At 54.3% G+C, this 15,163-nt stretch overlaps 1 protein-coding gene across 5 annotated transcripts in view; it reads left to right on the top strand.

Annotated features, from left to right (window-relative positions):
• UBTF (upstream binding transcription factor) overlaps window positions 1-15,163 on the top strand; it is a 28,801-nt gene that overhangs the window by 6,865 nt on the left and 6,773 nt on the right. For 3 of the 5 annotated variants that reach the window (XM_026654840.2, XM_026654838.2, XM_026654839.2), the window contains exons 2-13: window positions 769-910; window positions 5,132-5,307; window positions 5,835-5,918; window positions 6,918-7,073; window positions 8,542-8,606; window positions 9,302-9,422; window positions 9,890-10,000; window positions 10,351-10,481; window positions 11,743-11,884; window positions 12,407-12,448; window positions 14,064-14,177; window positions 14,476-14,631. In XM_026654840.2, coding sequence (XP_026510625.1) covers window positions 853-910; window positions 5,132-5,307; window positions 5,835-5,918; window positions 6,918-7,073; window positions 8,542-8,606; window positions 9,302-9,422; window positions 9,890-10,000; window positions 10,351-10,481; window positions 11,743-11,884; window positions 12,407-12,448; window positions 14,064-14,177; window positions 14,476-14,631 — 1,356 coding nt within the window. In that variant the 5' untranslated portion in view covers window positions 769-852. The remainder of the gene's footprint in view (window positions 1-768; window positions 911-5,131; window positions 5,308-5,834; window positions 5,919-6,917; window positions 7,074-8,541; window positions 8,607-9,301; window positions 9,423-9,889; window positions 10,001-10,350; window positions 10,482-11,742; window positions 11,885-12,406; window positions 12,449-14,063; window positions 14,178-14,475; window positions 14,632-15,163) is intronic. The other 2 variants (XM_026654841.2, XM_026654842.2) reach the window with 2 other exon arrangements.

Here is a 15,163-nt window from a genome sequence, read left to right as displayed (position 1 = left end):
CCTCCTCCTCCCCCTGCCTGTCTGTGTCTCTCCCCTCCCCCTCGGTGATCCCAGTCCAGCTCTCTCCACCCTGGCCCCTTCCTCTCCCCGGCTGGAGGTCTTTCTGCTCCCCACCCCACAATCCCAGCCCTCTCCCTCCCCTTGCCTGGGGGTCCCTCATCACAGCCCAGCCTCCTCCCTCGATCTCAGCTCCCCCATCCTTCTGACCCCCATACATGCGGATGTCTCCAATGCCCCTGATCCAGCTCCCACTCCCCATATGTTGGGAGGAGTTTCTGGGCTCTCTGACTTATGGGTCTATGAAAAGGGGTTGGGCTCCCATTGTCCCCTTGTCTCTGGGGTTGGCCTTCTTCTGGGTCCCCCTTCCCACAGGGGAGAGGAGGAAGAGGTCAGGAGTTCAGTGCGGGATAGAGATATGGATGGGAGGAGTCTACTGGAGGGGGGGGGGTCGCAGTCCCACTCCTCCATGCTCTCGCATTTCCCACTCCCGCTTCCTCCCTCTCCACTGGAGGAAAGCTGGGCCCTTGGGTCCCTCACCCCATCCCTAACCTACCCAGTCTTTTGGCACCAGGGTGCAATTTTTCAGTGGTGCAACAGGTAAAGGAGGTGCAGTTAGCCGAGTTCTCCTGGCTCTGGTGTGACTGGGGGAAGGAGCCCATTTTAATTCAGAGAAGCGGTTTCAGCTCCACGGTTGGGCTGGTTCAGAGACCAGGGAAGACAAGTTTTCTGCAACCAGAGTTTATAGCTCCGGTTTCTGTTTGCTTTTAGAGTGAAGCTTGGTTGATTTAAGGTAGATTGAGAGACAGCAGGAGAGACCCAAAAGGGATCGCCCTTGGGTCAGACAGGTGGAGAATGAACGGAGAAGCAGATTGCCCTACAGACTTGGAAATGACAGCTCCCAAGAACCAAGGTGAGAGCAGCCCTGTTGCCCAGGCTTTCCCCATCTGAAAGGGATCTGTGCTTTGAGATCCTCTCTGTGTACCCACCCCCCCAAAATCCTGCAAGGATCTAAGCATATGAGTAATCCCAATGAGACTACTTACGTGTGTGTGTAGTTAAGCACTTGTGCGAGTCTTTGCAACAGCGTTTAAAAATTAGAAAGGTGCCTTGGTTGTGATGTAATAAACTGTACCTAGCAGTTCGAGCAAATCCAGAATCCATACATGGATCTGACCTTCAGACCCTGCTTTCTGCTAGTCCTTTCCTGGGGACACTCAATAAAATTATTTAACGTTTAAAGTGGCCGCTAAAGCCGGCAGAGTTAAGGCTGATGCTCCAGCCCCACTCCATCCAGTTGTGGATGTAGAAAAGGGCCTGGCGGACTAGTTTATGGATGCCAGCCAGGAAATGCAAAATCGAGGCCAACTTTTATTGGTTTGTGTCATGATTGTAACATTCGAACGAAACAGACGGGATCAGATCCATACCTGAGGTGATCGGATGCAGCTTCATTGACTTTGCTGGAGTTAAGTATCAGGGAGTAGCCGTGTTAATCTGTATCCACAAAAACAACGAGGAGTCCGGTGGCACCTTAAAGACTAACAGATTTATTTGGGCATAAGCTTTCGTGGGTAAAAAACCTTGCAACTGTTCACATTGGAGCTGGCCTCCACCTCCTAGATCATCCAATTTTCTTTTTTTAATTTTTAAAGTGGTTTTAGCCCCACACAGGTACAAATCTGACTAGAAAAAGGTGCTCTTCCCCCCTCCCCCCCCCCTGTTTGTTTAGCCCTTAGCACGATGTGAGCCTGGGCCAGGACTAGCGCTCCTGGGCGCTACGATACTGCAAAGAAATAATAATTCTCACTGATAAGGTCAGAATCAGGCGTCCTGTGTTAATTTTACCCTGCAAATGGCTGCCTGAAGCGCTTTGAAAAGCCCTGGGAAAAACGAAGAGACCAATACTGGAGCCACACCCACCGTGAACGATAAAAGAACCGACTCCCGTCCATTCCTTGCATGCATGCCCAAGGCTCCCATTGACTTCTCCCATTGAATCCTGGGGACTCGAAGACTGCCAGATCAGAGCCCAGAAGTTGTATCTGTGCAAGCTAAGATGGTGACATGGAAGATCAGATACCATGTTTCTCTAGGGAGCAGCAGAAATCCCTCCCCGCCCCTGGCAACCCATGTACATCATTGCTTAGTTGGCAGCTGCATTCCTTCGAAGCATCTGGTATAGGGTGCAGTCATAGGCCAGAGACCCCAGGAGATGACTGCAGGGTTTGCTCGGGAGCGGTGGATCTGGTAACGTAGCTACACAAAATGCATATTAATGAGCCATGCGGGTCTGTCAGGTAGCTCATTTGATTGACAGGTATAGTGAGGCTGTGAAAGGGAAATTGTTAAGATCTGACAGAATTTAGCCTACCTTAAAATCACCACACACACACAGCCCTCCTCCCCCTCGGTCTGCCACCAAAATGGAGGTGGTTGGTGAATGGAGTCTAACTGGGGAGTGCTTTGAGGGGAGATTCTGCAGCAACAAAGCTAAGGCATGCGGGGACTTGGGGACGTACAAAGACCCCTTGCTTGCTGAACCAAATATGCCCTGGTATAATCAGGTAAGTTTATTTCAATGCCGTAGTAGAATCAGGTGCATTGATTTCAGTGGCACTGTGTCCATGTACACAAGGACTGGAGTTGGGTGGTTGAGAGGAGTGCAGGATTTTTGTCGTTTCCATAAACTGGCCGTTCCCAAGAATGGAGCAGGGAAATCCATTATGGTACACCCCGAAACCCAGAAGCAAGAGGTACACGTGGGGTCGGCTTAGGCCTCACTATTGTCCTGTTAACCTCTGCTGTGTGATATTAAGGACCGTGGTTGGCTCTTTGCATAAAACTCTTGACACTGATGGGAACTGTGTGTGTGTGGATTGAAAGCAGTATATGAATAAATGTTACTCTGGAACTTGGGAGTCTAACCAATATATTTTAACATGTCATTGTGAACTTTGTCTACCATTTTAATCAGCTGTTAATTTTCCAAATGCTAAAGAGATCAGATTGTTTTTAATTTGGGGAGAAGAAAAAACCCCAACAGCAAATGTTTAGGATGGCCAGCTCTGAAAATCTCAGGAGATCTGAACTTTTAATTCCCTTTAATTTTCATGGGAATTAGGTGTCCTTATCCCATACAGAGCTTTGCAAACCTCAGTTTTATCCCATGTCGTGGGTTAAAATTCTGCAACCCTTCACTTCAAATCAAAAGCCTTTGAAAGGTGAGCTGCATAGTGGAAGGTGGTTTTGAATTGAGGGTCTGATCAAGCGTTCACTGAAATCAATAGGCAGCTTCCCCACAGGCTTTGAGTCAGACCCGAAGTACAAATCTGTAGAATATAGAAGACTTGGCAGCGAAATACCAAAAACCTGTGTTTGTTTTTATATCTTTACTTGCCCCCTTTGTAAAAATCCAGGACTTGCTGGGCATGCCCAAGAATGCAACTTGGTGGACAAAGTGGGACTTCCATAAGATTTCCGGTAGCTGTGGTGTCCCAGAATTATGCACCTGTGGGTTCCCCTGGTGAATCAAGGATTTTAACAAAGGAGGGGAAGGAATTTTAAAAAGAAGCAGTGGGAGGAATGTGGGGAGGAAACACTGGTATGTAAAGGCTAAGTATTGTTAGGTGGGGAAACTTCCATTTACTTACTGCATTTAGTCTGTTTAACTTTACTGTATGTGAATATATATATAGGGTTTGTTTGCCATTTTGCTGCCCAGATCAAATTCCTAGAAACGTAGGACTGGAAAGGGACCTCAGTAGGCCATCTAGTCCAGTCCCCTGCACTGAGGCAGGACTAAGTATTATCGAGACCAGGGGTTCTCAACCTTTTTCTTTCTGTGGCCTCCCCAACATGCTATAAAAACTCCATGGCCCACCTATGCCACAGCAACTGTTTCCCTGCATATAAAAGCCAGGGCTGACGTTAGGGGGTAGAAAGCAGGGCAATTAGACACAAACCTTCCAGGCTTCTAGCTGTGCATTCTGCCCTGCCTCTCAGCTGCTCCCTTCGCCTCCCTCCCTGGGAGCTTCCTGCTTCTTCCAGGGGGCAGCATGCAGGTTTGGTGATTGCCCCCATGGGCCGGCCGGCAGCGGCTGAGCATCTGCCTGGCAATGCGGTAACCACAGAGCAACGGGGCTGGCCCTTAGACAGTCTTAGTGGGGGGGGATTTATCTCTGCCCGGGGACAGAGAGGAGACAGTTTGTGCCTCCCCAGTTCAGCAGGCTGCAGGGGTGGTTCCGGTTCCTCTAACTGATGTCCCTGTGGAGCTTTGCCAGGTTGTGAGAATGCCGTGGCCCCGCCGTTCCTCCAGCTGACCCACTCCCTGCTCCAGCCATAGGGGCTTCCTGCACTGGGGGAATTGAGCGGGGTGCCAGGTGCCTGTCCCGCAGCCCCACCACGCCAGCCCAGCTGGTGTCAAAGGGCCATAGCGACTTGTGTCCTTCATCCGCTACTGTGGATCTCTGCTAGGCTCTAGGGTGGCATAAACCGAGCTCTTCTGAGCCTAGGGAAGTTCTGTAGCCACGGCTTTCCAGTGCCCCTAGGCATCCCTTTTTAATTGGGGGGAGGCTGCCCAGATTTGCCAACCTGCCGTGCAGAGAGAGGTTAAAAACATCCCTCAGCAAGAGAACATCCTTGCAAGCGGCCGTCAGGTAAACTCAACAGCTCTTGCCTTATTGCGTCAAAGAAACAGTCCTCAGCACTTGCAGCGCAACAGCTACCGGCTTGTCTGCTGTTGCTTTAAAAAAAACACCCCTCTGGCGCACGCTGAGTGAAATTTCTGCCTGAGCTGGGACGTTTTGGCCTTCAGAAGAGGATGGAAATATAGCTGGTGATCCCCCTAATTACCCAGACCAGTCTGTCTGCCCCACAGGGGAGAATGTCATGCTGGGCTCTGTAGTCTCTGCATGCTGCACTGCTCTAATAAAGGTGATGCTGGTTGCAAGCGGCAGCTGGCCACGTCTGGGTGCTGTGGTGCGATCCTGCTTGTGGCTGCGTTGGGTTAAAGGGCTGTCGCTCCGCTGGCGTTCGGTGAAAAGCTTCCACGCAGAGCTGCGTGTCCTCCAGCCTCAGGGAGGGCCGGCTGGCTGCGATGTGGTTTCGATCCTTTGTTTTCTTCCTTGCTCAGACCTTTGGTCCCAGGAGGACATGCTGACCCTGCTGGAGTGCATGAAGGGCAACCTGCCCTCCAACGACGGCAGCAAATTCAAAACCACCGAGTCCCATCTGGACTGGGACAAAGTGGCCTTCAAGGACTTCTCGGGCGAGATGTGCAAGATGAAGTGGATGGAGATCTCCACCGAGGTAACCTCCGCGCGTTTAACACGACGACCTTGGGCGCTCTCCTGACGCTCAGTGCTATCGGGCCATGGCTTTGTGTAGCGCAGGGGAGTGAGTGGTCTAAGCAGGGGTGTGGGAGCCAGGAATTCCCGAGTCCCCTTCCTCCCTTACCTAAACAACCGAAGTCTGATTACCCGGCCATAAGACTTGGGTTTTTCAATCATTTGTGTTAACTTTCTCCCCCAGCTCTGGCTCAGCCAGTGGCTCACTGTGGGCAAGTCCCTTCCCCCACTCTTTGCCCTATGCCCCTCTGCACAGTGGGGATGACACTGACCTGTCTCCCCCTGCTTGGGGGAGGGCTCAAACAGTGAGCCACAGCATTGTTAGTGAAGTGTCGAGCGTTGTAGGGTTTAGCATCGAAGTGTCCGGCGCTGTACAAATGGCAAAGCTGCCCCTCTTCCCCCCCCCCCCCAGCTTGTGATCTGTCCATCTGTTATCACCATGGTGCTGTTTGATCTGTCGTGGGAACTGATCCCCGCCTATTCTTGTAGGTGAGGAAATTCCGAACGCTGACAGAGCTGATCATGGACGCTGAGGAACATGTAAAGAATCCTTACAAGGGCAAAAAGCTCAAGGTAGGTGATAGGGACGGGGCCAACAAATGGGGTCTCGTGTCCCACCCTGTCCAGGCTGGGGGATCTCAGCAGGGGGCAGCAGAATTGCCTTAACCATCATTGGGAGGAGCGGGAGTTGTCTTCTGTACTGGAGTCCAGGAAAATGCATCACACGTCAAGTCTCCCGTTTGTGATATTCTCTGGCAGGGAAATAGACTAATTGATCTAATGGGCCATTCCGGGGCTAACTCAGTGGGGGAAAACTTGGCTTCATTCTGACCGATGACAACACTGACATGCTTCCCCAGGCTGGGAAGGATCAGTTAGCTAACGTTTGTAAAGCACGTTGGAGGTGGAAAGCTCTGGGTACTAGCCACGTATGGTGACCAGGTGAACTACGTACAACAGGCATGGGTGTGTTATTGATAACCTGTGTCTTAAGTTCAGAGCAGGGGGCCGCGAATTGGCTCGGGGAGGCAACGCGGTCTAGTGGCTACAACACAAAATGGGAGTCAAGATTCTCAGCATGAGTCAAGCCACTTCCCTGTTTTGTGCCTCAGTTTCCTTTCCCCCGTCTTTAAAATGACACTAGTACCCTCCTCACGAGAGGGGCTGGGAGGCCTAATTACTGTGTGTAAATGGTCTTGGAGAGCCTAGGGCAGCCCCTTGGTGGCCTTGATAAATCTGAAGGATTGTTATTTATCTGTCTTAGGTACTCGTATGGGTCCCATTCCCATAGCATGGAGCACCTCACAGCCTGCTGTGTGTGTATCCTCACAACCCCCGTGAGGCAGGGCAGTGCTGTTTTCCCCGCTTCCCCCCCCATCACAGATGGGGAACTGAAGCACAGACTGGCTAAGTGACTTGCCCCTGGTCACACAAGGGGTTTGTGGCGGAACCGGGAACTGAACCAGGTCTCCCAAGTCCCAGGCTGGCGCCCGAATCACTGGGCCATCCGTCCCCTTACAGGGACATGGTGTGCATAGGGATGTATGTTTGTAATTGTCCTCTTTCCCTCAGAAACACCCCGACTTCCCCAAGAAGCCCCTGACGCCCTACTTCCGCTTCTTCATGGAGAAGCGAGCCAAATACGCCAAGCTGCACCCTGAAATGAGCAACCTGGATCTGACCAAAATCCTGTCCAAGAAATACAAGGAGCTCCCCGAAAAGAAAAAGGTACGTGGAGCTACGGAATGGGGGACTTGGGAGCTTCTCTCTCTCTCGCGTGCACACACGTACACACACACGTACACACGTACACACACACACACGACTTAGGCTGTGATCCTGTGCTCCATGCAGCCAGATCCCCTTGTAGTCGGTTGGGGGGGAGCTGGGCAGGCTCTGGAGTCTGCCCACGCAGGATCAGGGTTCAGGTGGGCCACAAGTCCTTAGGACAGGGCATGTTCAGGGAGGCGGTGTGTGATCTGATGGGTAGAATACGGGACTGAGACACGGGAGCCGTGGGGGTCTATTCCTGGCTCAGCCACTGGCCTGCTGGATGACCTTGGGCAAGTCACGTCACTGCTCTGTGCCTCGGTTTCCCCCGTCTGTACAATGGGGATGATGACACTGACCTCCTTTGGAAAGCGCTTTGAGATCGTTGAGCGAAAAGCGCTACACAAATAGCTGGCTGGTATTATATATTTAAACCTGTTGGGCTCTTAAGATTCCCCCCCCCACCCCCGCACTCAGTATTTTCTGGGATCTCCTGTAGAGTCTGGGATCTGTTGGGGGGGGGGCGGTGTAGGTGGGGAGACGGGTGGTATCCAAGCTCCCCCCGTAATTTTTCCACTGAAACGGTCGGCGGCAAAACGGTTACAACGTTGATTGATCCTCATTAGGCTTCAGGGTCAGCTGCGCAGTGAGATAAACGTGCGCCCGGCGCTCTGGGTCCAGGCTGCCCATCTGTGGGCTCAGCGACGCTGCCCTGCTCTAGGTCCCCCGGGGAAGGCTTTCCTTGCAGTCGGAAGAGGTTAGGGACTGAGCCGTTGCTGTGACAGTTTCAGATCTTCACGGGACATGTTGGCTCTATCCAAGAGGTCACCCTGGCTCGATCCATCCCATGCCCCGGCCCAGCGGCCGCCCACCCGGCTGGGTCAGACGTTCCATCGGAGCGGCAGCTGCATGCGCCGTTCGCTTTATGTTTAAGCCCTCGCCTGTCCCCGCAGAGGTCTCGGCGCTAAACCGCGTATCGACGGGACGTGGGACAGCGATAAACATCCCCTCTGACTACCTGGCGCCAGGGCCTTCTGGCCTGAAACCAGGCCGCGGTCTGCCTTGCTCTAGGCAACGGCCAGGTTGGGATCTCTCTGTAGCTGCCTAGGGGTTCAGTGCCCCTTAGGATAAATGGGAATTGTGCCTCTAACCCCCTTAGGCAGCTTGGAAAATCTCAGCCTCTAGCTGCCATTTCCAGACCCGATCCTGCAGGGAGCTGCGAGCCCTGAACTCCCATGGACCCCAGTGGAAGCCAGGGCACTCCGCACCTTGCAGGGGTCAAACGCTTCATCTGCAGGGCTGGCCGAGATGACTGGGCGCCAGCCTCCCAGCGCACGGGGGTTCCCTTCCTCTGCTGGGCAGCTGAACGTCGGACTCCGCTGGCTCCCCTCCCCTGTTAACACCCCGGCTCCTTTGTCCCTCCCAGACGAAATACATCCAGGACTTCCAGCGGGAGAAGCAGGAGTTTGAGCGGAACCTGGCAAGATTCAGGTAGGGCACTGACTGGCCGCGTCTCCCGGGGGCGATCTCGAGCCGTGTTTGTCCCGACTAATGGGGGATGATGAGCATGGACGTGTAACGCCCACAGAGGGAGGAGCCCTTTGTGGGGGGAACAACAAGGAGGAACAGGACGGCGGGGAACAAAGGGAAAGGAAGGCTGAATCTGAATGGTTTCATTGGCTCTCAAGCTGGGTGTCCTGGGGGGACGCAGACTAAGGCCCGGGCTGGAGCAGGCAGGTCAGTAGAAGGCTCTTTCTCTGACAAAGCCGCCCTAGAGTGCAGACATTGGGGATCCATCTCCCCCCAAGAGAATGGTGGGGGCCAAGTTGATGGGGTCCTTAAATACATTAAAGGGATCCTACGTTGGCCCCCCACTGCAGTATGGCCTCGATCTCTTCTAGCTCCAATTCCTGTGACCCCCTGACTCTCTTCTTGGGCCTTTCCCCTTCTCCTAAGCCGCTAGGGCCCTGATCCTCAAAGGCATTTAGACTGCTATCGTCCATTAAAATCAATGGATATGCGGAGCCTAAATACCTCTGAGGTTCTAGGCCTCGGTGTGTAGCCCTCTTAAGTTCCGGGCCAAGATGTTCCAGGGTGGAACCCAGTTGATCAGAGTGTTATGGTCTGTCTCTTCCTTTCGCTGCCTCTGACGCTCACCCCCCGCTTCTTGTCCCCGCTGCGTGAAGGGAAGACCACCCAGATCTTATTCAGAACGCCAAGAAGTCGGATGTCCCTGAGAAACCCAAGACCCCACAGCAGCTGTGGTACAATCACGAGAAGAAAATCTACCTGAAAGTGCGTCCGGATGTGAGTTCCTTGTGGAGATGTGGCCTATGTGTGTGTGTGTCTTTACACCATGGGAGGGGGAGGAGAGAAGCCGGGGACGGGAGGGGGCCTGAAGGAAGAGGCACCAAGCAGAAGTCCTGTGCTGTCCGGACAGAGGTAAGGAAGTGGCGCCGTGTGTCTGGGAGCAGACCCGGTGCCCGAGAGAGAGGGCAGAGCACTGGTTTCGCTGCGGCTAGGGAAGAGACGCAGCGCGTAGGGGCAGGACGGTGCAGTGAGCACGCCCAGGATCGCTGTGTTTCCCAGGGCGCAGAGAAGTGCCGAGCCCCGTTGCAGGACCCAGAGCAGTGAGATCCCCCCCAGCGCAAAGGCGACTCCCCTCCCACGTCCCCGCGAGCTGGGCTCGCTGCCCCGCCATCCCAGGCGGGAGAGAGGGCGGGCGGGGCCCGCATTTCACCCCTGTGCCCTCACCTCTGGCTTTGGGTTTTCAGGCCACCACGAAGGAGGTGAAGGACGCCTTGGGCAAGCAGTGGTCTCAACTCTCCGACAAAAAGAGGCTGAAATGGATTCATAAGGCCCTGGAACAGCGAAAGGAGTACGAGGTAGGGAACAGTCACCAGTTCCCCTCCATCTTCTCCCCGGCCTGACGGGCGCCACCTCCCGGCCACCAGCCGAGGGGCGTTCTGGGAGCCGGCCAGCCCCTCTCTGTAATCAGCCTGAGGGGTTTCTGTTGAGGGATGCAGGCCCCTCTCCTTCCACTCATTGTGGGGCTAGCCCACAGCCCAGGTAGCTCAGAGCCTTCCACCGCAGAGCTTGGGATCCATTGCCTCTCGAAAGCGAGGGCAGATGGGCGAGGCGTAGGGAGGTGACTGGCTTCTCTCCTCCTCCCCTCCCTGTGCTGGCGGGCGTCGGCTCGGCCCCCTTAACCCGCCGGCTGCTTTGCCGTCCACAGGAGATCATGCGGGATTACATCCAGAAGCACCCGGAGATGAACCTCGAGGAAGGCGTCACGCGCTCCACCCTCACCAAGGCAGAACGCCAGCTCAAGGACAAGTTCGACGGGCGACCCACCAAGCCCCCTCCGTAAGTCCCTTGCAATTCGGGGGTGGGGCTGGTGCTGCTTTTTCTTGGGGAAGGGGGAGATCTGGGGCTTTCCATTCCTTCGCCTGTGTGGGTCCAGGAAAAGCAGAACTGGAAGAAGGCAATCTGGGGCCCTAGGCACACCCCTCCTGGCTTCGTACTCATGGCCCCACCCTCCGTGGCTTGGCCCCACTGGGCCCTTCCTCACCCCAGCAGCTGGATGTATCTGCTTGGGGGGACAGTTGGGCTCCCTGTGCTCTCCTCCTACCAGCAGAGCCCTCTTCTGGGTGGGCACTGGCAGGGTGCTCCAGGGCGGTGAGTCCTGGAGTTAACACCCCATTGAGCTCCTCCTCCGAGCTGTCGTTCCAGGCTCTCTGCAGACTCGGGCTGTTGTTGCGCTCAGATCACGGTTTCAAGTTTTTCTTCACAACCACGAGGACTAGCCTTACTTTTTTATTCATTTTTTTTTTAAATGAGAGATCAGCCTTGCTCTGTACTTAACATTTAGCTCGACCTCACTATCACTCAGGGGTGTTGAAAAAAATCTAGCTGCTGCTGCTCGGGGAGGTGGATTAACTGCAGTGGACGGAAAATCAAGTAGGATGCGTCTGCACTACAATGGCACAGCTGCAGTGTAGCTCCTGTAGTGTAGACATACCCTCGGATTCTGAGTAATCATGTGACTCCTGGGCATGGGCCTGTAATCTGGCCTTCAGTGGCACTGACTTCGCAGCATCCAGCCAGTTGACACGCTGGCTGCTCCAGATTTTGGAGGACAATATAGTTGGGATTATAGGGGGAGGGATAGCTCGGTGGTTTGAGCATTGGCCTGCTAAACCCATGGTTGTGAGTTCAGTCCTTGAGGGGGCCATTTAGGGATCTGGGGCAAAAATCTGTCTGGGGATTGGTCCTGCTTTGAGCAGGGGGTTGGACTAGATGACCTCCTAAGATCCCTTCCAACCCTGATATTCTATGAAAACTCTATGATTATACCCAGAAATTGCTTCCCTTCTCTTTCGCTGCACCACTGAAATGTAGCCTCCTCTGGAGTTGAGCACGGCAGCTGTTGAACAGCGCACAGCAATGCTGCAGGGTAGACTGGGACGGGAGGTGAACCTGAGGAAGCAGGCTGGAATCCCCCAAGTTATTCCCCAGAGGGAACACCGCTGGGGAATTTTCAATGGCCATGTGTGGGCAGGACCCTCATCTGGGACGGGGAAGGAGTGGTGACCCCTAGCGCCTCACAGCCACTATTGCTTCACAGGAATAGCTACTCTCTGTACTGTGCGGAGCTGATGGCCAACATGAAGGATGTCCCCAGCACGGAGCGGATGGTGTTGTGCAGCCAGCAGTGGAAGCTGCTTTCCCAGAAGGAGAAGGACGCGTACCACAAAAAGTGTGATCAGGTGAACAGACCGGGGGCCCGCACGTCAGTGGAGCTGAGTTTGGGGAAGGGGAGAACAGCTGGAAACAGCCGGTTTCTGCAGCTGTCTTGGCAGTTCGAGTGGCCGCGTTAAATCATCGGTCTGGGTTTGAGCCCCACCTGCTGTAGGCGCTGAGTGTATCTGGAGAAACGAGTGCCAGGAGAGAAGCCGGACGCCTGGGTTCTGCCCATGACGCCGGGCAAGTCACGTCCCCTCTCCGAGCCTCAGATGAAGCAAGGGGTGATTAGGGGCTGTGAAGTGCTTAGAGATCCTCCAGCGGGGAGATGGGATTAGAAGCCTCGAGCACTGACTGTGGGCGAGGTCGGTGCCAGAGGCTCGGGCCGAGGGAATCGGCTCTCTCGCTGTGCGGCGCTGGGCTCTGACGCCAAGGCACAGATCCCCTGTGATTTTGCTGGGTGTTCGATTGGTGCGTGGGGATGGAGGTGACGTCTCCTAGTAACCGTCTCTCTCTCTCTCTCTCTCTCCTGCTGCTTTTTCCACCAGAGGAAGAAAGATTACGAAATCGAACTCTTTCGCTTCCTGGAGGTGGGTGCGCCTGGGACGCGGCGGGTGGCCCAGCTCATTCCGTGAGGGGGCCCTGGCCAGCCTTCCCTTGGCATTTCATTACATGGCTCGTCTGTTTTGTTCTGCGTGGGCAACTGATCGTGGTGCACAATTGGGGTGGGGGGAGCGCTTTGTGTGCGCGAGGGCCTGTCTTTCTCTGCAGCACGGGCTAAAGAGGCAGGCACCGCACGATGGTATCCCTGTATTCCCCAGGTGCAGCTCCAGCTGTCTCCTTTCGCTGGGGCGGATGTCAATCAGAAGTCTGTTCCTTTATATATTGGGTCTTATCCCGCCCCCTATCACTGCAGTATCCCAGCCCCTTCCAGTCATGCATTAAGCAACTTGATTAACAGTTGTCACATGTGGTTCCTTCCCTCTCCCCGGGGGAGGACGGTGTGGGCAGTGGAGGGTTTGTTTTGGTAGGGTTTTGTTCCGGTGAATGTCCGGGATGGCCATTCATTCCCCAGTCTCTGACCAGCTCCGGAGAAAGCGCCGTCTCCTGCACAGAGGAGCTTTAGCGGAGTGAGAGGAGCTGTTCCAATGTAAATGGGTGTGAGCGGAGAGAGAATCCAGGGGTGTGTGTGTGTGATCCCCTCCCCCTTCCGGCCCCCCGCCATGTTTCCACCATCTTCCCAGCATGTGGGGATTTGGCCTTCATTCAGCTGGTGGGGGAGGGCAGGGCAGGGCCTGGCCTTGTTTTGACCCGGGCGCTACTTTTTCCAAAACGTCTGGAAGCTGCCAGCCCCTGTGTTGTGTCTGGATGGGCGCGATGATTTTGTTTGCAAAAACCAAGGGTGGAAAACCCAACAGGTCTGTTTCCCCACCCGCTTCCCCCAGGATAAAGCTTCCTGTCTCTGGGGGAGGAGAGAAGGTCCCTCTTTGTCTGAGTAGGTGGGACAGGGACTGGCTCGGGTCGGAGCTGGTATCTGTCCGTGCTGTGGGAGAGCCCCGCACCCTGAAGCGCTGGGCTTAGCTGTCTCAGGATGGGCCCATTTTGTCACGTGGTGTTTTAACCAATCTCTGGGCACCTTCGCCGGTTTAAAACCCGGTGCTCTAGGAAGGTGCCAATGCATTTGGAAAATGGTACCTATCGCACCAAACATTTCAGGTGGGGGTGTCCTTTTCCCCTCTATCCCTGGAGTCCTAAAAGGGAAGCGTTGTCTAGTGGCTAAATCACAGGCCCGGGAGTCAGGACTCCTGGGATCTGTTTGTGTCTGTGCCACAGATTCGCTGGGTGTCCTTGGGCAAGTCACTTCCTCTCTGTACCTCTGTTTTCCCAGCTCTAAAATGGGCATATACATTTTACTGTGAGGAATTGGTTAGTGCCTAGGTGCACCACTGCCCTCTAGTGGATATGACTGGAAATCCCGCACTGTGTCATAGGCCCAGTACAGCTAATGGAGATTCTCTAGTAGGCAGATTCTGGAGCAGGAGAATCCGAGGCCCGTGTGGTTTGAAATGCTCAAAGGCGTTAGTGAGACTAAAACAGCAGCATTGTTGTTGTTCCATTCCCTTTTCGTTGGATTGTTCCTCCTTTGAAAACTCGCTCGCGCCTCTTTGGGGCTCTCTGACCCACCCGCCTTTGCTTGCAATGCAGAGCCTGCCCGAGGAGGAACAGCAGCGGGTGCTGGGGGAAGAGAAGATGCTCGGAGCGAACAAGAAAGGCGCCACCAGCCCAGCTTCCAAAAAGTCATCGCCAGACACTGGCAAGGTGAGGGGCCGGCTGCGGCGCAGGGGGTGCGTGTGCGTGTCGTGAGAGTAGAGGGGCAGAGCCAGTTACTTCTAAACCAGCTTCAAGACTTCTGGATGGTAACTGCTGAGCCAGCAGGGAAAAATTAAACCAATAAAATAAAGAACATAAGGAAATTCAGATTTTTTTTTTGACTATCGGAAGCTGCTGGGGGATTTTTTGTGCCCTTTTTTTTTTTTTTTTTTTTTTTTATTATATATTTTTTTTTTTTTTTTTTTAAACTCAACCCCACACCAAGACCCTTTGTGCTCTTCAACAGGCAGGTTCTGAGAAACCCAAACGGCCCATTTCTGCTATGTTTATCTTCTCGGAGGAGAAGCGAAAGCAGCTGCAGGAAGAGCGACCCGAACTTTCCGAGAGCGAACTGACCCGGCTGCTGGCGCGGATGTGGAACGACCTTTCAGAGAAGAAGAAGGTTGTGAAATCAATGACACGCTCGTTAGACACCTTGTTTTACCAAACGGCACCTCTAGCTAATTCTCCTCTCGAGAGAGAGAGAGAGAGCCCCAGAGGATGCCGGTAGCATCCATCCCCTCTAGGGGGCGCCAGCAGTTCAGGCCCTGGTCACTCCCTATCTGGCCATAAGCCGTTGTGATTTTCTCCACCGTGACAATCAAGGCCCCAGCGGGTGGCACAAACGAATGGGTCCTGGCGGCTGCCCCCCTCCTCAGCAGTGGGGTCCTCGCATCTCTCTGGAGCACCTTTGATTCCATGCAGCCCAGACACCAGAACTAAACAAGCAGCTCAAATCGATGAGAACTTGCTGGGCTTAAACCCAGAGAGGTCTTGAGTCTGGATTTAAAAGCCTGGCCCGGGGGGGAGGCGTGGGGAGTGGAGTCGTGGTCCATCCGGCCCCAGGGGGTTTCGCTCACAGCCGAGGGTGTGTGTGTCGGAAGTTACGCTTTGGCTGGAAGGTTTTTTTGGGGGGGTGGGTGGGAGGGGAGGGG

This window comes from Terrapene carolina, unplaced genomic scaffold (genome assembly GCF_002925995.2).
Source record: "Terrapene carolina triunguis isolate 2854851 unplaced genomic scaffold, T_m_triunguis-2.0 Scaffold193, whole genome shotgun sequence".
NCBI lineage: Eukaryota > Metazoa > Chordata > Testudines > Emydidae > Terrapene > Terrapene triunguis.
Note: the sequence above shows the minus strand (reverse complement) of the source record. Positions and strands in the feature narration are given on the sequence as shown.